This window comes from Felis catus, chromosome B1 (genome assembly GCF_018350175.1).
Source record: "Felis catus isolate Fca126 chromosome B1, F.catus_Fca126_mat1.0, whole genome shotgun sequence".
Taxonomy (NCBI): Eukaryota; Metazoa; Chordata; class Mammalia; order Carnivora; family Felidae; genus Felis; species Felis catus.
In genome coordinates, this window is record NC_058371.1 from 127,463,527 (window position 1) to 127,487,649 (window position 24,123).

The 24,123-nt window shown below is 35.6% G+C and overlaps 1 protein-coding gene and 1 long non-coding RNA gene across 3 annotated transcripts in view; one reads left to right on the top strand and one right to left on the bottom strand.

Moving 5' to 3' along the window:
* The window catches only part of GRID2 (glutamate ionotropic receptor delta type subunit 2), a 1,434,457-nt gene that overhangs the window by 287,688 nt on the left and 1,122,646 nt on the right, over window positions 1-24,123 (bottom strand). For both annotated transcript variants that reach the window (XM_019829242.2, XM_045056096.1), the window contains exon 11: window positions 2,681-2,993. In XM_019829242.2, coding sequence (XP_019684801.1) covers window positions 2,681-2,993 — 313 coding nt within the window. The remainder of the gene's footprint in view (window positions 1-2,680; window positions 2,994-24,123) is intronic.
* The window catches only part of LOC109499067, a 50,034-nt gene continuing 45,875 nt past the window's right edge, over window positions 19,965-24,123 (top strand). The window contains exon 1 of the long non-coding RNA XR_002156193.3: window positions 19,965-20,171. This is a non-coding gene — a long non-coding RNA (uncharacterized LOC109499067). The remainder of the gene's footprint in view (window positions 20,172-24,123) is intronic.

Genomic DNA, 24,123 nt, shown 5'->3' on the forward strand with positions numbered 1-24,123 from the left:
AGTACGTTGCCTGCAAGAGGAACTCAAACTGTCAAACAAGTTTGTGATCCCCAATCTGCATTGTAATATTCGTCTGTTTTATTGACTCTTTTTTCTTTTTTTGGAATGCTCTCTATGGAGAAATTAACTATCGTGCTGTGAGAAAGGCCAAACTATCCCATGAAGAGAGACCACAGAAGAAAACTGAAGCTACAAGCCCTCAGTCAGCATCAGCCACCAGACATGTAAGTGAAATGCACAAGTCTACAGATGAGTTCATCTTCAGACTTTAAGTTGTCTAGTCGAGTCCTCAGACATCACTGAGTAAAGACAAGCCATCCTTTGCTGGAAGTCGAGCTACCCAGCCTGTGTGGCAAAGCCCGGGCTGTGGATGGATTGGTGACTGCAAGGCGGCCCACCGACAGTGAAGCTTCTTGTCCTCCGGCTTTTAGGTAATTCGGCCTTAAAACTACCTGGGGTATTGTCTGTTGGGGAATTGCCCTCGGCAGGCCCCCTGGGAAAAGAACCATTAGGGAAGAAAATAAGGTTCCGCAAGAAATTGTGCGGCCTTACGTTTGGCCCTTGCCATCCCCATGGAGACTCCTCTACTTACAGGAAGGATAGCCTCATGCATTTGCCAGCAAAGGCGGCCAACGAAGGAGAGACATATGGATCCGAAAGCCCCACTCTGGTAACTAAGGAGTGTATCTATGGACACAGGTCACTCTGACCCCTAGGCCCACCTGGCCCCCAGGAGGCATTCCAGATGATGATTGAACCTAGTCGGTTAAAGCTACAGAATGGTTCATTGGTTCCTAGGTGCATTGTCTCTGAGAATGTATAAGGCGTGGGTTTCTAAGGCCCTCTTGGCCCCCTTTTTGGCACCTCGGACCCAGGCGAACCCTTTTGTTCTTTAAAACCACGAATGGTTCAGGGAAACAACTAAGAGGTCATGCCCCTGTAACTGTTCCACTTGAGATGTTGAGAGATAAATGGCCTTTCGTGAAAACAGCAAAGCAAATACTTTATAAATTATAGATAAACATAGATACATAATAAAAACAATAAAAGAAATTAATCAATAAGCAAAGGGCAGAAGGGAACGTTATGACAAAACAATCATGTTATTCCTTACTGAGGGATTATACAAAGGAACAATTTTAGAATTGGGTAATGTTAGAAAAAACATAGATGACGTATGTTACAAGGAAATCACTAGCAAATATAATGCCATGTTTACTGCAATAAATCGGCCAGTTCAACACACTGCTGTTGTTTGTGTCCATTTTTATTTTAGTTTTTTATTTTAGTTTCTTATTTTAGCTTTTTATTTTAGTTTTTTATTTTTATTTTTGTTTTGTTTTATTTTCACTTTTTTGCCGACACCATTCATCCTTCGGGAACCCCTGGACCTGCTGGAGCTGGACTTCGGCAACCCTTCCAATGTCTTGTCTAAACTTCTGACCCACAGAATTGGTAGAGGAACTTGTTATGTAGCTATAGTCACTGGAATATTACCTATAGCAAAGTTTATTGCTAAATCCAGCAAATATCTTTCAAGTCTTAATTTTACTTGATTTTTTGAAATGTTTAACATAGTCAACCAAACCCTACATATTTAAATACTCTCTTTATTTTGTATGTATATCATTGCATACTATACACGGTGCTTGGATCTTTCTCATCATTCCTTGTCAGTTACCACGGAAAGCCCATCTACCCATTCCTTTCCTTAGGGCTCTGTCCACGGCCCTCTCTGGGCCAGTGGTCTCAATCAGGAGTATGAAATTGAGAACAAATACTCAAATTTAATGGAAGATCTAATAGCAAGTGTGAATAAAAAATATGATGCTATTGACAGTTGTAAATATTAAGGCTAAAGTGTCATGTATCTCCATTGTGACACATATTTCTCCTCTTCAATACATGTGACATGTGACAGGTTTGTACGAAACTATCAATCCCCTAAGTATATTATTATTTCATTCTGTACAATGGCTGTAGTCTCAAATAAGGGGTTCAATAATCATTATTGTATTCTAAAATGGTAAGAGCCAAAGAATTAACTTGACAATTTTAAAGAGTAGGGTGAATTAAATATTGAATAACAAAACAAAGACATTCTTTACATTTCATTGTTACAACGAAATTGTAAGTTAAATCCCTGGTAAAGATTATATATTAAGATGAAAAATAAAACAAAATTTCTTATCAGAGTCTTAAATTAATCAAAGTTTTTCATTGTCAATGAATATTTTTAATACATTAAACAATGTCTCTGAACAAAGAACAAGTCCTAACATGTCTTACATATGTAAATAATTAAACAGTATCTGGTCTGGTAGTAAGTTGTTTCATCCTCATAAGGCAATTTCTCAGAATGTCAGAGAAAGGAAAAAAAAATTAGGCGGGAAAGAAGGGGAATCTGATCTTGAGTTTCTTGTGAACCTTATCTCTGACATTCATTTCTGGCTTTGTTGATGAAATTGAACCTACATCAAAAGATAATGAACCATTTTTGCAGGACTCCTGCTGTGTTTGAGATCCTCTAGGAAAGATCTGGAAATGTTCTTTTCTGAGCATTGCTGTGAAGACCCTTTAGAACACTTATTGATGTCAGATACTGAACATTCTTAACTGATTCATGGCATTTGAAACATATCCTTTTCTCATACCAAAATATTTTTTTTATTCTCCTTACCTTGCTGTACAAAGGATCCGTAGACAAACCACATGGAGTTGTAGAGGGTAGTAGATGTCATTGATCCCATTTGTAATCGTGGGGGATTAAGCCAATTTAGGAGGTAGACCAGAAGACCCACCAGAAGAACAGTGCCGGCAATGCAAGCCCATAGAGAGAGATCAAATGGTGCGAGACAGGCAAACATATCCACTGTCTTTTCAGCCCTTCGAAGTAGTACTCCCACTGAGTAGTCCATGTAGCGCGTTGTAAAGTCCACCACATTCTCACGATCTGGGGTGATGGTTAAAGCAGAAATCCCTATGTCAGCTCTCTGAAAAATTGAAAAGAGAAAATAATAAATTAACAATGTGGAAAACAATTTGATTTGTGGTGCTTCAACTTGCCTGAAGGAAACGAAAATAGATGCCTCAGGCAACATCTTTAGTCTTTTTATATAAACGGAAAAACACTGCAGATATTTCTTAGAGGAGAACTCTGTATGAATTTTGCATTTCTTACTGCAAATCTTGCCCCACCAGAGTCAGATAAATGACCTTGTTCATATTATCAGTGCATGTGAAATCAATGAAGAATATTTCAAAGAGATAACACCTGAAGGAAATTGTCTTTTTTTTCTTGAGTCCTTTTTATCAAAGCCGTCATTAACACAGTAACAAAGGCAAAACATATTCTAAGGAATTCTTTCTGAGAAAATGTTCCCAAGATATTTTTATTATGTTCTTAAGATGTAAATTATTAGATAGCTTATTTAAAAAAAACCCTCAACATAGCATTTACTCTTGGTTTAGATTTCTCTGCATCAAAATTTATATTATTGAGGGGCGCCTGGGTGGCGCAGTCGGTTAAGCGTCCGACTTCAGCCAGGTCACGATCTCGCGGTGCGTGAGTTCGAGCCCTGCGTCGGGCTCTGGGCTGATGGCTCAGAGCCTGGAGCCTGTTTCCCGTTCTGTGTCTCCCTCTCTCTCTGCCCCTCCCCCGTTCATGCTCTGTCTCTCTCTGTCCCAAAAATAAATAAAAAACATTGAAAAAAAAATTTTAAAAAAATTTATATTATTGATTTCTAAATGCATTACAGTCAGAACTTTCATATAGCACTGTTATAGTGTCATTTGCCAAAAGTCTCTACTATGATTTTATTGCACAAATCTCAGAAATGTCTTAATAAAAAATGAAAAATTAAGGAGACATAATTCTTCTCAGAGTAACAACTCTTCTTTTCAATGTGTATCTCCCTAGATTCTCAGTGATAGCATTAAAAATGGCAGTACATGCTATTTTACTTACTCGAAGCACAGAGTAGAATTGTAGGGAGAGCACAGAACAAATGACATATTTAAATTCTATAATATGAGAACACATATTTAAATAACCAGAAGATGTATTTTGTTTGAAATATTGATCCATGGCTGTGATTAAAGCTGTGGGAAGCTCCTTCCAGACAAATAAAAATAATAGTAAATTGTGTGTTGGACATTTTTGCTATTATTTTTCTTCCTTACTTATTGTTTTATGAAGGAAGACAGCAACAGGTTTTATTGCTTTTGGACACCAAACAAAACAGAACAAAAGAAAACAAACAAAACAAAAAAGAAACAAAAAAACATGTGAAGTAACATACCAAACGAAATGCTAAACTGGCTCAAATAAATCTAGTGTCTGAAGTAATAATGGCTTCAAAAATATTCTACATATATTTAAGAATCATGTGTGTTTGTGTGTGTACATATATATGCACATATATGCATATGTTTATACATACATATCAGTCCATATATATTTGTTGCTAAGTCCAGTACTAAATATTTAAATACATTTTCTTATTTAATCCTTACAATATGAATGTAATTCATGAATTGTGTGTTTTCCCCTTGAGTTCATAGAGAAACTACAAGAATTGTGTACCTTGTTTAGTTCTCATTGTTTATAAGTATAGAAGTCAATACTAAAGCTAGGTTTTTCTTACTCCAAATCAGAGCTCATAACCACTTACCTCATTGCAAAAATCCTTCATTTTCCAAATGATGCATATGGTAGGTGGTTAAGATAACTGGTTTTAGGACAAGTTTTATCTTAACAGAGTCTCAAATTTTGTGGTTTTTTTATTGTAGTATTTATATTGCAACAAGGCCATATTAGTATACACACCATGAGCTTATAATTATTAACAGAGAGGTATTATACTTAATAACATATGTGAAAATAAACTTTCAGAGAAATAATTATTATTGCTTTCAGGCTCATGTTTTATTTATTTATTTATTTATTTATTTATTTATTTATTTATTTATTTATTTATTTTTAAGTAGGTGTCATACTCAGCATGGAGGCCAAGGTGGAGCCTGAACTCATACCCTGAGATCAAGACTGGAGCTGAGATCAAGAGTTGGATGCTTAAATGACTGAGCCACCCAAGTGCCCCTCATATATTTATTTTCTATAGCTAAATATTAGGAATTTGGTCTTTTAAGGTTGAAAAGCTAACCTGGATCCTTATTTCTCCAGTTATATCTTTTGTAAACTTCAGTTTATCTATTTGTGAAATGAATGTAACTATATTAGTGTGACTACTGTGAGTGGACTCATATTATCTTAATCCTAATGGTAATAAATATCTCTCCAAGATTCAATTAGGCTTTCAGAAGTTGCCTTTAGTTTTTCAGGACATTACAGTACTATGGATCAGTAATCCAGTAATTGATGGACTACTGAGCTAATGCATTTTATGACTCAATCACAATCAGAATATTTCACCTATGGAAGAACTTACTGACAACAAGTTGACTATGTGTAAACTTTCATCAATATTTTTCTAATAATTCAATGTTAACATTTAAATGATCATGAATTGGAATAGTCACATACTAATTCTACTAATAGGTAAGTATCACGAAGTGAATTTGTATAATGGAGAAAAGATATTTAGGGAATAATGTGTGTTTTCTTTTTGGAAAAGGAAACTGATTATATTGTATATGCTAACGGATTTATTAAATATAATAATTACTTGTCATATTTTTACGGAGAACTAACTTCCTAGGTTCTGGTCCAATTTTAACACTTGGCTACTCTGTTTTCAAGGAGAAATTCCCAGTATTCCTGTGGAGGGCATATCAGAATCATGTGATAAGCTTTTCAAACTGCACAAATACATTTATATACAGACACAATATAAACACATATACACACATTTTCTCATCCCTGAGATATGTATACACCTTTCTAAGAAAGTACTTCATCCTATTCTACAGAATCACAATATTGAGCAGATAATTGTGCTTCATATGAGTATGTGATAGTCCTTACTTGTATTAGAATTTTATTGGAGCAGGAAAAAAAAAAGCCAAGAACCACTGATTCAAAAAAGTTAACTTCTTGAATATCTCCAAACTACCAAAAATGATCAGAAACAAATGATCATTCCTATCCTCCCTCCCTGCCTCCTTCACTGTCTTCCTTCCTTTTCTTTTCCTCTTTTTTTTTTCACCTTCTCTCCCTCCCTTCCTTCCTTATCACTTATTTATCTAATTATTTACCTGTCTATGTATGCATATATGTCAATTCACTTTTCCAGTTTCTACATTTCAAATCCTTACTGTCATGAAATCTTTAATTTTCTCAGTAACCACCCCTCCCAACTCTTGAAAGATGACCTTAACTGCTATTTTATAAGGAACATAAAAGATATCAGATTAAAATTCAGGCTTATTTCTACCTTCTACCACTCAACATATATCCTGCACCCAGCCTATTCTATTTAACCTCTATTTACAATGAAAGAACTGTCTTCCTTCCAAAAACCAACCCACCATTAGTAAACTTATCAACCAATTCCCTCTTTCAGATATTTAAACTCTTATCTTTTATGTATTAAACATCATCCTATCAACTAAATTTCCTATGAAAAGATTCTGTAACTCCTTTGCATTAAAATAAAAACAACAAAAAAAGAGAAAAGTCTGTCCTCCTCTCCTACGACTTCTGAATCCCAGTTATTACCTTTACTTCCTCTCTCTTTTTTCACAATTTTCTTTAAAGATTTGTCTCTATTTCCCAATCTCCTAGTAAGTCTGGGAAGATTCTTTTGTACCCATATTGCTAAGCACTCTATTATTCAAGGGACACAGCACTTCTTAAGTTTTGCATTGCTGACTCAAATGGATACAATTTAGTGCTCATCTGTTTAGGTTTCTTGACAACATTTGGCAATGATGACTGCTTTCTCCATCATAAGCACTCTTTTCCTTGGATTTCATGACATGACATAAGCTTCTTTTTCATTTCCTTTTTCAAGCTTATGTGGCAATCCTCTGGACTTGGGCTTTATAGACTTTTCCCATTTGATCTTTCGCCTAGGCAATCCCATTTATATACATTACTTCCATTGTCCCCATTCATACATCAGATTTACAAATTTATATTTCTAGATATAGATCTGAGGTCTGGAGTCCAGAGTGATTTATGTAACTTCATAATTGATACTTCTATTAGAAGTCTCAAAAATACCTCAGATTTAACATGGCCAAGACCATACTCAGGCTGTTCAACTCTAACTAGTCTTCTCTCAGTGTCTCCTTCCTCAATGAATATCTTCACACAAGTCTTAAATCTTGGTGGTTTCATTATCTTTTCTAATCTTACACCTCCTGTCTTATCTGTAACTATTGATTCTACCTCCTGGCAATCCTAATATACATTCGCTTCTCTACTATTGTCAGTTCTCACCTTTGCTTTTATGGGCTTATTAAGAGTCTATCTGAAATCTACCTTTTCTTTTTTCTTAATTTCCCTATTGCAGTAAAAGTAATCTTTCTGCTGAGCAAATCTATCTGTCCCTTACACAGCTTAAAGGTTTTCAATGCATTTGCATTGCTCTGAGGAAAAGGATTCAAATCTTTAACATAACCTATACATCTTTAGATAGATTATCCTCAACCTACCTCAACATATATATATATACTGGACTATTTTTCTTTCCAGCACTACTTTCTGATGCATGGTCTTTGTACATGTTATTTCCATTGAATGGATTGTCCTTTCTGAAAATTCTTCAAGTAAACTCATATTCATATTCATAAATCAGCTCAATTATCACTTCCTCGGGGAAGCTATCCATGACCCCCATGATTAGAATAATAATTCTTGTTATTTATACAACCAGAAGTCTATATCCCTCACTTCTCTAGCAGTTCTGACAGTTGTAATTTTACAAATATTTGTGTGATCCTTTGAATAATGTCTGACTTTTCTACTAGACTGCAAGCTCCATGACTAGTTTTTATGTTTGTTTTAAATTGACATATTCCTGGTATCTACCACCTTTGTTTGGCATAGATTCATGATCAATAAAAACTTGCTTCACATGTAAAGAAAGATGGAACATTCACTGGATGCTTGTTATTCAATTCTTATAAATCTCTTCTATTCTTCAGCATTCCCAGCAGAAAGATATTTTTACAGAATAAAAACAAAATAGTAATATAAAAATTTATGAAGTTTTATAGCAGTAATAAAAAATTTGTATCTTAATGAATAATTGCCTCAATAATTAAAATAAGGTTCTTGGTTTATTAATATGTTTCTATTTACGCTATTTGTCATTAGCTAAGGTAATCAAGAGTCTACTATAGTAGGTTTAATATATTACAAAATATTAATATATGTCAAATGTTTAATGAATAAGTGATTATTTAAATTTTAGTAAGAACTAACTCTAAAATTGGAATATAAAGAATTTTTTTTCAAAATATTCTAATTACACAGTCTAAATGTTTTCATTGAAAGAAGATAAAGATTTGTATTATTTCAAGTCATGAAAAGGAGATGGGTGGACATTACAAGGGGGCATGGCTAATAAGCCATAGAATAATTGAATCTTAGAAGCATAAACTTAGAGAGCTTGGAAAACATTTGTTCTAAATTTAATCTGAAATAAATGGTCATGTCTCACAAATAATTATCTAATTTACGCTTGACCATAATGCTAGGGACATTATATTAGTAATAGTTACACATTTTTTTAATGCTTAGTATATATCTAGTGCCATGTCATATGTTCCAAGTCCATTATTTTTTTAATATTATAAGTCCAATTGCATCTTTTCAAGATGAACAATTTATATTTGACATATTCCAATTAACACAAAGCTTTCATTATATAAGGAACTGATATCTGCTCCCCATATATCTTCTATTAAGTGTCTTAAAGTCGTCATCTATACATCACATTATAAATCTGAATAGATGTACCTAATCTGTCAAATACTTGAAAAGTACTATTTTATTCTCCAATTGGAAATAACTATTTTAACACTAAAAACAATTCGCTTTTACACTCTTCTCAAAATATGGTTTCCATATCCCTCAAAATACTGATCATCTTCTTACAAACATAATATAATCAATGTTTCCTCACTGATATGAATAATATAGTTTTTGAAAATAAAATTAAAGCTTGAATCATTTTTACTAGGTGAAGTACAACATTGCCTTATACTAAACTTATGTTCAAACATATTTCTAAATGAAACACTATCAATCTAGGACTTCTCATAAGTCCTATGGAATTGATTTTGAACCAAATGTTGGAATTTATATTTGTCTATCATCAGTTTCATTCTTTGGTTCTTTGGTCTTTCACATCTATTGGAAACATTTTGAATTGTTACCTATCAATCACTATATCAACATTTTCTGCTAGCCCTGGTTCATTTGGATGTCTGAGAAGCAGGCTTTAATTCTTCACCCACATTGCTAGCAAGATATTGATAAAAAATACATGGGCAAATCCCAGTCATTGCAATTTGCCTCTAAAGTTCTTCCAACTCTGATGGTAGCTCATTAGTTAACACTCCAAAATGTTTTTTTAATCACCCACAAGTATCCTTTATTATAGTGTAATCCAACAAGGCTTCTCTATATAGTTTTTAAGTACTTTGTAAAAGGCATTATTAAACTCAAAATGCACGTGTAACCAGATTTTCATTTTCCAATGATAGTTCATGGTATCAAAAACAAAAATGAACTGCTTACTTATTTTATCACCTATAACACATCAGATCAATAATCCATCCTGTACTTTTTCAGAGAATAAAATCAAAGTCACTAGTCAAGCAGAATGGATTTTTTTTGTAATTTTAAATATGTCAGTCTCCAACTGTATAACATTCCCCTTTTTCATGTTTTGTACATATTATCCATAGTAACTCATAAGTCACCTCAGAAAATGCAATAATTGCCCTAGGATATCATTCATTTGAACCTAGAAATTTGAATTGATTAAAAGTACATACAATGAGCTTTAATTTCCTTGAGATTCTTTACCCCTTATATCTCCCACCTTAAGGATTTTTTGCATAAAGTGGAAGGAAAATAGTTATTGAAGAGTTTTGGCACATATTTAACAAGTATTAGGTCTCTCTCTGCATATCCAACTTCTTAAACTATACATTTCCTTCCCTTGCTCTTCAAAAGAATGGACTGATCATAGATTTTTAAAATTTCTTGACAGTCTGCTTAAATATTATTTTATATTCTTTGGTGTTCAAATAGTGTTTTAGTGTAAAAATTCTAAGTTTGCTTGTGAGAAAGCAGATGTTAAAGAAATTCTAAAGGATGAAGAAAAGAAAGGTGATGAAAAGAAAGAAGAATGTTATCTTTCATCTTCAGCTAAAGATACATGACATGACTTTGGGTAAGTAGCCAAGCTTTCATCACTTGAAGATTACTCATCTGTACAATAAATTAACTCTGAAATTTTAGTGCTAAAAATTATTTATTGAGACCTTATTATATAATTATTCTATGTTTGTTAATAGAGGAATATATGTGTTTTGGTTCTAAAGACTTTAAAGTTTCGAGGAGAAGATGGCGGCGTAGGAGAATGCTGGGCTCACCGCGTCCTGCTGATCACTTAGATTCCACCTACACCTGCCTAAATAACCCAGAAAACCGCCAGAAGACTAGCAGAATGGAGTCTCTGGAGCCAAGCCCACACAAGAGGCCCACGGAAGAGGGTAGGAAGGGCGGAGAGGTGGTGCGCCACACGGGCTGGCAGGAGGCAGCCGGGGCGGAGGAGCAGCCCACCGGCCAAGCATAGCCCCCGAGTCTGGCTTGCAAAAGCAGAGGGGCCGGACCGAGTATGTTACAACAGTCAGCTGGAATTGATATCTGGAAGGTTATAAGCTAACAGCTCTGCTCGGAGAGCAGGAAGGCTGGAGGACAAAGGGAGGGAGAGTTGCTGAGCCCCGGGACGACAGAGCTCAGTTTGGCGGGGAACAAAGGTGCTTGCCAGTGCCATCTCCGTCACCCATCCCCCAGCCAAAATCCCAAAGGGAACCAGTTCCTGCCAGGGAACTTGCTTGCAGCAGGCAAACACCCAACGCTGTGCTTCTGAGGATCCACACCTCCGCAGTGGGTCTGACTCCCTCCTGCTGCCACAGGGCCCCTCCTAAAGTGGATCACCTAAGGAGAAGTGAGCTAAGCCTGCCCCTCCTGCCCTCGTGCACCTTGCCTACCCACCCCAGTTAATACGCCAGATCCCCAGCATCACAAGCCTGGCAGTGTGCAAGTAGCCCAGACGGGCCACGCCACCCCACAGTGAATCCCGCCCTTAGGAGAGGGGAAGAGAAGGCACACACCAGTCTGACTGTGGCCCCAGCGGTGGGCTGGGGGCAGACATAAGGTCTGACTGCGGCCAGCCCACCAACGCAAGTTATTCAAGGCAGCACAGGGGAAGTGCCCCGCAGTCCCGCACCACTCCAGGGACTATCCAAAATGACGAAATGGAAGAATTCCCCTCAGAAAACGTCCAGGAAATAACAACAGCTAACAAACTGATCAAAAAGGATTTAAACAATATAACAGAAAGTGAATTTAGAATAATAGTCATAAAATTAATCGCTGGGCTTGAAAACAGTATAAAGGACAGCAGAGAATCTCTTGCTACAGACATCAAGGGACTAAGGAACAGCCAGGAGGAGCTAAAAAATGCTATCAACGAGTTGCAAAATAAAATGGAGACAACTACGGCTCAGATTGAAGAGGCAGAGTAGAGAATAGGTGAACTGGAAGATAAAATTATGGAAAAAGAAGAAGCTGAGAAAAAGAGAGATAAAAAAAATCCAGGAGTATGAGGGGAAAATTAGAGAACTAAGTGATGCACTAAAGAGAAATAATATGCGCATAATTGGTAATCCAGAGGAGGAAGAGAGAGGGAAAGGTGCTGAAGGTGTACTTGAAGAAATAATAGCTGAGAACTTCCCTGACCTGGGGAAAGAAAAAGGCATTGAAATCCAAGAGGCACAGAGAACTCCCTTCAGACGTAACTGGAATTGATCTTCTGCACGACATATCATAGTGAAACTGGCAAAATACAAGGATAAAGAGAAAATTCTGAAAGCAGCAAGGGATAAACGTGCTCTAACATATAAAGGGAGACCTATAAGACTCGTGACTGATCTCTCTTCTGAAACTTGGCAGGCCAGAAAGGAATGGCACGAGATCTTCAGTGTGCTGAACAGAAAAAATATGCAGCCGAGAATCCTTTATCCAGCAAGTCTGTCATTTAGAATAGAAGGAGAGATAAAGGTCTTCCCAAACAAACAAAAACTGAAGGAATTTGTCACCACTAAACCAGCCCTACAAGAGATCCTAAGGGGGATCCTGTGAGACAAAGTACCAGAGACATCACTACAAGCATGAACCCTACGGATATCACAAAGACTCTAAACCCATATCTTTCTATAATAACACTGAATGTAAATGGACTAAATGCGCCAACCAAAAGACATACAGTATCAGAATGGATAAAAAAGCAAGACCCATCTATTTGCTGTCTACAGGAGACTCATTTTAGACCTGAGGACACCTGCAGATTGAGAGTGAGGGGATGGAGAACTATTTATCATGCCACTGGAAGTCAAAAGAAAGCTGGAGTAGCCATACTTATATCAGACAAACTAGACTTTAAATTAAAGGCTGTAACAAGACATGAAGAAGGGCATTATATAATAATCACAGGGTCTATCCATCAGTAAGAGCTAACAATTATAAATGTCTATGCGCCGAATACGGGAGCCCCCAAATATATAAAACAATTACTCACAAACATAAGCAACCTTATTGATAAGAATGTGGTAATTGCACGGGACTTTAACACTCCACTTACAGAAATGGATAGATCATCTAGACACATGGTCAATAAAGAAACAAGGGCCCTGAATGATACATTGAATTAGATGGACTTGACAGATATATTTAGAACTCTGCATCCCAAAGCAACAAAATATACTTTCTTCTCGAGTGCACATGGAACATTCTCTAACGTGGATCACATACTGGGTCACAAAACAGCCCTTCATAAGTATACAAGAATTGAAATCATACCATGCATACTTTCAGACCACAATGCTATGAAGCTTGAAATCAACCACAGGAAAAAGTCTGGAAAACCTCCAAAAGCATGGAGGTTAAAGAACACCCTACTAAAGAATGAATGGGTCAACCAAGCAATTAGAGAAGAAATTAAAAAATATATGGAAACAAACGAAAATGAAAATACAACAATCCAAACGCTTTGGGATGCAGCGAAGGCAGTCCTGAGAGGAAAATACATTACAATCCAGGCCTATCTAAAGAAACAAGAAAAATCCCAAACAGAATCCTTCTGTTTCACCTAAAGGAAACAGAAGCAGAACAGCAAAGACAGCCTAAACCCAGCAGAAGAAGAGAAATAATAAAGATCAGAGCAGAAATAAACAATATAGAATCTAAAAAAACTGTAGAGCAGATCAACGAAACCAAGAGTTGGTTTTTTGAAAAAATAAACAAAATTGACAAACCTCTAGCCAGGCTTCTCAAAAAGAAAAGGGAGATGACCCAAATAGATAAAATCATGAATGAAAATGGAATGATTACAACCAATCCCTCAGAGATACAAGCAATTATCAGGGAATACTATGAAAAATTATATGCCAACAAATGGACACCTGGAAGAAATGGACAAATTCCTAAACACCCACACTCTTCCAAAACTCAATCAGGAGGAAATAGAAAGCTTGAACAGACCCAAAACCAGCGAAGAAATTGAATCAGTTATCAAAAATCTCCCAACAAATAAGAGTCCAGGACCAGATGGCTTCCCAGGGGAGTTCTACCAGACTTTTAAAGCAGAAATAATACCTATCCTTCTTAAGGTATTCCAAAAAATAGAAAGGGAAGAAAAATTTCCAGACTCATTCTATGAAGCCAGTATTACTTTGATTCCTAAACCAGACAGAGACCCAGTAAAAAAAGAGAACTACAGGCCAATATCCCTGATGAATATGGATGCAAAAGTTCTCAATAAGATACTAGCAAATCGAATTCAACGGCATATAAAAAGAATTATTCACCGTGATCAAGTGGGATTCATTCCTGGGATGCAGGGCTGGTTCAACATTCGCAAATCAATCAATGTGATACATCACATTAATAAAAGAAAAGATAAGAACCATATGATCCTGTCAATCGATGCAGAAAAGGCATTTGACAAAATTCAGCAACGTTTCTTAATAAAAACCCTTGAGAAAGTCGGGATAGAAGGAATATATTTAAAGATCATAAAAGCCATTTATGCAAAGCCCACAGCTAACATCATCCTCAGTGAGGAAAAACTGAGAGCTTTTTCCCTGAGATCAGGAACACGACAGGGATGTCCACTCTCACCGCTGTTGTTTGACATAGTGTTGGAAGTTCTAGCATCAGCAATCAGACAACAAAAGGAAATCAAAGGCATCAAAATTGGCAAAGATGAAGTCAAGCTTTCACTTTTTGTAGATGATGTGATATTATACATGGAAAATCCAATAGACTCCACCAAAAGTCTGCTAGAACTGATACATGAATTCAGCAAAGTTGCAGGATACAAAATCAATGTACAGAAATTAGTTGTATTCTTATACACTAACAATGAAGCAACAGAAAGACAAATAAAGAAACTGATCCCATTCATAATTGTACCAAGAGGCATAAAATACCTAGGAATAAATCTAACCAAAGATGTAAAAGATCTCTATGCTGAAAACTATGGAAAGCTTATGAAGGAAATTGAAGAAGATATAAAGAAATGGAAAAACATTCAGTGTTCATGGATTGGAAGAATAAATATTGTCAAAATGTCAATACTACCCAAAGCTATCTACACATTCAATGCAATCCCAATCAAAATTGCACCAGCATTCTTTTCGAAACTAGAACAAGCAATCTTAAAATTCATATGGAACCACAAAAGGCTCCGAATAGCCAAAGGAATTTTGAAGAAGAAGACCAAAGCAGGAGGCATCACAATACCAGACTTTAGCCTCTACTACAGAGCTGTCATCATCAAGACAGCATGGTATTGGCACAAAAACGGACACATAGACCAATGGAATACAATAGAAACCCCAGAACTAGACCCACAAATGTATGGCCAATTAATCTTTGACAAAGCAGGAAAGAACATCCAATGGAAAAAAGACAGCCTCTTTAACAAATGGTGCTGGGAGAACTGGACAGCAGCATGCAGAAGGATGAAACTAGACCACTTTCTCACACCATTCACAAAAATAAACTCAAAATGGATAAAGGACCTGAATGTGAGACAGGAAACCATCAAAACCCTAGAGAAGAAAGCAGGAAAAGACCTCTCTGACCTCAGTCGTAGCGATTTCTTACTTGACTCATTCCCAAAGGCAAGGGAATTAAAAGCAAAAATGAACTACTGGGACCTTATGAAGATAAAAAGCTTCTGCACAGCAAAGGAAACAACCAACAAAACTAAAAGGCAACCAACGGAATGGGAAAAGATATTTGCAAATGACATATAAGACAAAGGGCTAGTATCCAAAATCTATAAAGAGCTCACCAAACTCCACACCTGAAAAACAAATAACCCAGTGAAGATATGGGCAGAAAACATGAATAGACACTTCTCTAAAGAAGACATCCGGATGACCAACAGGCACATGAAAAGATGCCCAACGTCGCTCCTCATCAGGGAAATACAAATCAAAACCACACTCAGATATCACCTCACGCCAGTCAGAGTGGCCAAAATGAACAAATCAGGAGACTATAGATACTGGAGAGGATGTGGAGAAACGGGAACCCTCTTGCACTGTTGGTGGGATTGCAAATTGGTGCAGCCACTCTGGAAAACAGTGTGGAGGTTCCTCAAAAAATTAAAAATAGACCTACCCTATGACCCAGCAATAGCACTGCTAGGAATTTACCCAAGGGATACAGGAGTACTGATGCATAGGGGCACTTGTACCCCAATGTTTATAGCAGCACTCTCAACAATAGCCAAATTATGGAAAGAGCCTAAATGTCCATCAACTGATGAATGGATAAAGAAATTTGGTTTATATACACAGAGCAATGAGTACTACAGAGCAATGAGAAAGAATGAAATATGGCCCTTTGTAGCAACGTGGATGGAACTGGAGAGTGTGATGCTAAGTGAAATAAGCCATACAGAGAAAGACAGATACCGTATGTTTTCACTCTTATGTGGATCCTGAGAAACTTAACAGAAACCCATGGGGGAGGGGAAGGAAAAAAAAAAAAAACAGGTTACAGTGGGAGAGAGCCAAAGCATAAGAGACTCTTAAAAACTGAGAACAAACTGAGGGTTGATGGGGGGTGGGAGGGAGGGGAGGGTGGGTGATGGGTATTGAGGAGGGCACCCTTTGGGATGAGCACTGGGTGTTGTATCAAAACCAATTTGACAATAAATTTCATACATTGAAAAAAAAAAGACTTTAAAGTTTCAATAGACCTCTCCAGGTAAATAAAGTATATAAGTTATTACTATCCATAGGAGAAACCAAAGCAGAAGTACTGGGGAAAAGAAAAATAACCAAATTGTCAAATTAATAAAAAATTATTTTTTTCAATGTCAAGATTTTATGTATTTTTTGAAAGAAACAGATATATTTTAATATGTCACTGTTGTAGATTAGTATTTCAGTTTCTTACCAACACATAAAAAAATTAATTATGTTTCAAATACACCACTGGAAATGATTAAATCTCCAGGTAGACCAATGAAATTGTTGTTAAACTGACTTTTATTCTGAAATTAAGATCATACTTAATAATTCTAGAAAATGTTTAAAGGACAAAAAGTTATAAAGAAGACATTTAAATCTAATAAGACAACCACACTTAATGTTTTCATATCTTTACTTTTACACTTTTATACAAGTATTTGTGAACTCATGGAAAGAATGGTATTAATTTGATTATAGTTTAGCACCTGATAAGGCAGCTAATAATCCAATTAACATAAGTACTAAGGAGATTTTACTTACTACTATCACTACTATTTAATATTTACATAGTGCCTGCTATGCACTAAATACTTTTCAATGATTAATTCAGTAAATCTTCACAAATACCCTGTGATCATGACCTGAGCTAAGACCAGGAGTTGATGCTTAACCAAGTGAGCCACGCAGGGGTTCCTGTTTATTTTTCTTTTCTTTCTTTTTTTTTTTTTTTTTTTTTTTTGAAAAACAATCAAATGCTTGTGTGAAATTTTTAATTTGATTTGGAGTTTTATGTCACAATTTCATTTTTCTTTGTAGTTGTCTATATGAGAAAAACTTTGATAAGCCAATTGATAAACCAAAGTATTGAGTCATACTCTGAGTAGTTTTGAATGGAATCTGTCCAATTATTTTTATATTCCTAGATAATTTGTAAACAAGGTTCCTAGTTCAATAGAACTTCTTTCTGTCATTGTAGTAACATACGGTTTCTTTAATGGGAGGTTTTTTTTTTTGTTTTTGTTCTTGTTTTTGTTTTTAAGAGGGGGTTTCTGTTTAGTTTCTACAGGATTCTTAATTTTCCTCATTTACTACCCTCACTTTACCTTCATTAAAACATCTGCAAAGAGCACGTGTCTTCTCTATTTTCGCTTCTCCTCCAGGAAGTGATGATTCCCTGAGGTTATTGCTGTGGCACACTTACCACTTAGTCCCTTCCCCTTAGCTAGTGCTGCGGTTTACCAAGTTCCAGGTTTGTGTTCCACACATTAACACTTGCTAAATTAAATTTTCTCTTTCTGAGGGTTACGGAGCTGCTTCATGCATAATCTCTTTCATCTTTCTTATGGAGTCATTTAAGTCTTTCTTCTCCTTCTTCTCATAGATTTGTAATCTCAGTTGGGACTCCAACTGAATCTGTTGGGATTTTCTGTTGGGATTTTATATACTTATAGATAATTTGAAGAATATAGTGATCTCTGTGTGGGATTTTCTGTGGTCAGATGTGATTTTATTTGTATTTGTAGGTGATTTTATAATTTGGGGAATGAGGCATGGGGAGTCTCAAATGCATGTGGCTGCTCTTTCCCAATTTGATCTCAAATGACACTTATATTTTGGTCATTTTTTATGATCATTATATGCATTTTACCTGTTTTTATTAATAAATCTAAAACAAGGAGTAATATAATTTCCTCATGTTAAATAATTACTCTATTTCAGAAATAAATCCTATTTGGTAATACTTGATTATATTTTAATTTGCCGATGGGTCAAATTTAAATATTTTAGGATTTTGGGATATATCCATATTCATAAGTGATACTTCATATTGTTTTCTTTTTGTGTGTGGTATCATTGTTAGATTTTGTTTGGGGGGATATTCTAGCTTTATAAAAGTAATTGGATAACTTTTATGAAATGTTTTATCATTTGTCCTATTCTTTCCTGAAAGGAATGAAGAAAATAAATAATAACCTTGATTAATTTGCTTATAAATAATTTTGGTATATTTGAAAAATAATTATAGTTTTTTTTTCTTGAGTCGATTTTAATTATGGGATGTTTCCTTGACAATAATTCATTTATTAAGATTTTTCAAATTAATTATTATAGAGTTGTGTTTATTATCTATTTAAACTTGTGAACATTTTCCTTATTTGATATACACTTTCTCTTTTTCAATGTAACTATTTATGCATCCCATTCTATTAACCCAGACTTGCCAGAAGTTTGTTTTTGTTTGGGTATTTTCAAAGAACTGAGATTTTTTTTCCCTTTACCAATTCTATATTTATAAATTTTAAAATATGAATTTTTACTTTATTATAACTTAAACTTTAGTAGTTTTCATTGGGGTTTTATTATTTTATTTATTAAGATGAAAGCATGTTTCCTTATTTTAATTTAATAATTAAATAGGCCTTAAAAATTCACATTTTTTTAAAAGTTTCAAAAACAATTTTTTGTAGTTCTTCATCTTTATTTTTTATTTAAAAAAAATTTTTTTTTTCAACGTTTATTTATTTTTGGGACAGAGAGAGACAGAGCATGAACGGGGGAGGGGCAGAGAGAGAGGGAGACACAGAATCGGAAACAGGCTCCAGGCTCTGAGCCATCAGCCCAGAGCCTGACACGGGGCTCGAACTCACGGACCAGGAGATCGTGACCTGGCTGAAGTCGGACGCTTAACCGACTGCGCCACCCAGGCGCCCCCATCTTTATTTTTTAAATAGAATGTATGTTTAGTTTTTATTTCTTCTTTTGCTCTAAAACTAGTTTAGGAGGGTTTGCTCTTTTTAATTTTTGTTTGCTTATTTTTAATTTTCAAGTGGTTTGAGATTTTATCTTGTAGTTGCTTAAAATACTTTTATTAATTTTAGTTTCATCGTATTTTGAACAGGTAATTTGTTAAGTATTATTTATTTTATGTAGAAATTAAGGAGTTTCAGGGGGTACCTAATATATTATCATATTTTATAATTTACCTATGAGCCCTCACTATCTGTAGGAAACAAATTTATCTAAGTAAACTTTATTAATTATACTATTTATATTGTATTTAATACTTTACAAATTTAAAAAAGTAAGTAATTTAGCCACAATTCAAAATTAGCAGATTCTATGCAACAGTCCAAACTTGGCATTTTTGTAAAAATTGGAATATGTAGCAATACATTTTCATGGATCTGAGAGGCAGCTGCCCCTTTAGAAAGTGCAGGAAATTTCCAATTAACTTTAGTTCTCACCATGCAAGCACAGTGTATGCATATGCACTTATATCCAATTTCACTCATTTATCTTTGCCTGTTCTCTGTTAAGTATTTCAGTTTATAATCCTCCACTCTTTCTTGATGTTATTAACCTCACCTATCACCATGACAGATTACAAAAACAACCAGAAAATTCTTCCCATTTCCATACACATGCCCTGTTGCCATGTGACCCTACAGCTCTTCCCACAAGGTGGTCCAGCCTATTTCCCTATCCTTTTGATCTGGGATTAGCCAGTGATGTGGCACTCAGTGGGAGAGAAGCATTATGATACAAGTAGAGCCTTGAAAGGTTTGCGCAGTGGAGCTTGCCCTTTATCTTGCTGTGCTTGGAACCCTGGACCACCATGTGACTGAACACTAACTTGCCTGCTGGAGAACAAGAAGCCACGCAGAGGATAACAGTGGTGCCACTGAGCCTCAACAGTGAGTAGACAGTCAAATGTTATGCTTTCGGTTGAGCTCATGGCTTGCTCTTAGCTGCACTCTGTACTCTTCCAAATTAGGGCAATTTATGGCATTTGTACAGGGTACCTGGAAAGCTAAAATTTCTTAGGACTGTGCTTTCCTGAAATCTGACAACTTCTGGTTGATGAGAGCCACCCTTCCTTAATTTACAGTAATGTATTTAATTTTCTTCTGTTATAGTTATTTGAACGTATCATTTGAAAATTTAAAAAGGGAGGTTGGATGCTTATATTTGCTTGAAAAAGTGAATAGGAGTCTCACAAATTCCCCAAAGTTCATGACCATAGTTTGTAAAACTGTCTTCCAAACTCAGTAGACACATAAGAAGAGGAGCATCTTGGCAATGCTCAAATATGAGAGGGTAGTGAATATTGTCAGCTAATTAGAAAGTTTTTTTTCCCAAGTTTTAGCTGTTAAAAATGTGGGAATAGGGATTTTCTAGCTTAGACTTCCAATAAAATATGTGAATTTGTCAGATAAGTTAAACCATATGAGTCCATTTAGCTCAACATGTAAAACGGCTCAATGTAAAAACAAAACACAACAGAAAAGCATATGTATTACAGCACTGGCTAATAAGGTTGGCATCGATACAATATAAAAAAGCAAAACTAAGAAGAAAAATAAATTTGAATATTAAATTGTAAAAGCAATATTACAAATACATTCTAGTTTTTAAAGGGAGAAAACATAAAACCTGCCTATTCTTTTCTTACAAGTAGAAGAAATGCCCACAATATCACTGGCTGAAACATCATATAGAAGTTCTATAACTAACAGACCCAGGCTGATAAAGTTTCTAGTGTTAGGAATCAGACTAATTTTCTCTTGCTCTGCTCTCCTCGGTACATAGCTTTCAACTCATGATTTAAGATGGTTGATTGAGTTCCAGCCACTTTACTGACATTTTAGTGAGGAGGCATGACGAGCAGCAGAATAAAAAGAATCCTTGCTTTAAACAAAGCTTTGTAGTATACTTCTATTTAATTTCCATTGGTTAGAACTTAGTCACATGATCACACTATCTCCAGAGAATAGCCAGGAAATATATATTATGGCCAGTCTGTATCTGGCTATAACTCAGGAGCTGTATTACTAAAAAAGAAGAGAATAGATATTTAAGGACAATTAGCAGTCTTTTCTACATTTCCTTATAGATAGCCATTGTTTCAAGATTGATGTAAGTCCTTTAGACTCTTTTCTGTTTTTACATATTAATGTATATTTTCCCCCAAATTTAATATAATAATATAATCTTTGAGTAAAACACACACACACACACACACACACACACACACACACACACACACCCCACATAGAACTAGTCAGTTTTTTTTTTAAATTTTTTTTAATGTTTATTTATTTTTGAGACAGAGAGAGAGAGACAGAGCATGAATGGGGGAGAGGGGCAGAGAGAGAGGGAGACCCAGAATCTGAAACAGGCTCCAGGCTCTGAGCTGTTAGCACAGAGCCTGATGTAGGACTCAAACTTATGGACCACGAGATCATGACCTGAGCCGAAGTCGGACGCTTAACCGACTGAGCCACCCAGGTGCCCCAAGTCAGTTTTTTTAAGGCTGCACAGAACTTTAAAGAACTATTTTTGTCACCTTTAAATTATCAGCACATAAAAGATGGTAGGCACGCAACAAGCGTTTACTGATTATGATGATATTCTGATTAATTCAATCATTCCCTTTTAATGATTTTTAGAAATATTCCTTTTTCTTGCCTATTATAATGAATAGATGTTTAATCTTGCAACTTAGTGCATATTCAATTGAAAAATGTTTCTTGGAGCTTGCCACACTGATATTTCTAGAAATGAATGTTTTATTATTTTAATAGATAATGTTTTGTCACTGACACCCACCATAGTGACAAAAGCAGTATTATTATTATTATTATTATTATTATTATTATTATTATTATTTTGAGAGACAGAAAGAGAGAGAGAGACAGAACACAAGTTGGGAGGGACAGAAAGGGAGACAGAATTTGAAGCAGGCTCCTGGCTGTGAGAACAGAGCCCGGCACAGGGCTTGAACTCACAAACTGTGAGATAATGACCTGAGCCTAAGTCAGACGCTTAACCAACTGAGCCACCCAGATGCCTCACAAAAGCAGTATTATTAGTTTAGTTTCTATATTGTCACTCTTATCTCTAAGCCTCTTCCAAGAAACCACACGCCATCCCTTCTCCAATATTCTCTCTCTTCATCAGGCCCCATGCCCATTCACATAATGATCTAATTTTAAAGTCCTTCTAGGAACAGTTTAGTTTTCAGTAGTCTCCAAACCCCAGTTTTTCTTTTTCAGTTTAAATATTTTGGCTTAAGTATTTAAATTTATATTTTATTTATATAAATATTCTCTCTCTCTCTCTCTCTCTCTCTCTCTCTCTCTCTCTCTCTCTCTCGTATTTTTACCGGAGTTTATGGCATTTCCCTCCCTGGAGCTTACCATTATTCTTCCTTTGTCTGTTTTTTTTTTTTCCTGTATCTCTTATGTAGCACTCATCCTATAAATATCTGTTTTATCTTCAAATTATAAAATTCTTGAAGCAAGAGCTTTATGTTCATTGTCCTCTATCCTCCTAATAAGTATTTTTCACACTGCTTTGCCCACAGTAGATTTGAAAAACAAAAACAAAAACAAACAAAAAAAAGTCTTTGGACTTGCATGTTCTATGTTATATGGTGAAGGAAATATGTGTTTTTATACAAACCTAAATTTTGGCAGAAAAGGAATAGGTGTCAGGCAGTGTGTTGCCAAAGAAAATCTCTGTTATTATGAAGAAGTCATTGCCTTTATGTTTTTTCCCATATCAAGCCATTAGCCAGAGCTTCCAACTTGAGTAGCCTAGGTTTTAATGTTTTCAGTCCTCATATTGAGGCACACCTCCACACATGCTTGCTGGACAACCTTGTACAAGAGGTATCACTACCCTATTAACACTGAGGACAGGTCAGAGGCTATGAGAAGGTGAATAGTGTGCCCAATGTTATAGGTGAAAAAATTGTGGAGTTGGCCATGCCCACCATAGTGTGCTTGCTAAATATGATAAATTGTTTTGCTTTTAGAGTTTCTGCATGATCTCTTTCTCCTAACTGCCTGCCTAATATTTATTCACTAATCCATTAAAAAAATTGGCATGTGTATGCTTTTAAATTATTACTCTTATTTTTCTGACTTTTGATTTGCCCCTAAGCAATACTCATACTAGGAAAGTAATTAGGACATAAAGATTAAGACATGTTAGTGGATATGCATGTATATGAATGAGCAATTAAGGCATTACAGGCAATTATAAGAATCTGAATAATTCTCACACTAAATAACTTGGAAAAACTCTTGGAAGGTTTTGGGGAGACAGTGGTATGATCTGACTTACATTTTTAAATAATCCATTTGGCAACTGTGTTGAAAATAGATTACAGTAAGAAACAGCTACAGCATGATAAGTAGTTAAGAGGCTATGGAAGTAGTCACAAAGAAAGAAAATGGTGGCTTGCACCAATGGGCAGTGGTGGGGTTGTGAGAAATGATCAAATTTAGGATATATCCCAGATTTATAGCCAGAAAAATCTGTTGGTGCATAGTGTATGAGGTATGGCAGAGAAAAGAGAAGTCAGGGTAATTTATAGGTTTCGGACTGAGTAAACTAAAGATTGGAGTTGCCATTTACTATAACAGGGAAGGCTTTAGGTAGACCAGGTTGAGGAGAGTGAAATCAGGAATTCTGTTTTGAGCATATAATGTTTGGGATACCCGTTAGATATCTAAGAGAAAATGCTGAGTAGGTCGTAAGAAATAAGTGTCTGCAGTTCCAGTGAGATACCTGGGCTGAAGAAACAACTTTGGAAATGGTTAACTCATAGATGATAATTAAATTCTTGAGACTGGATGA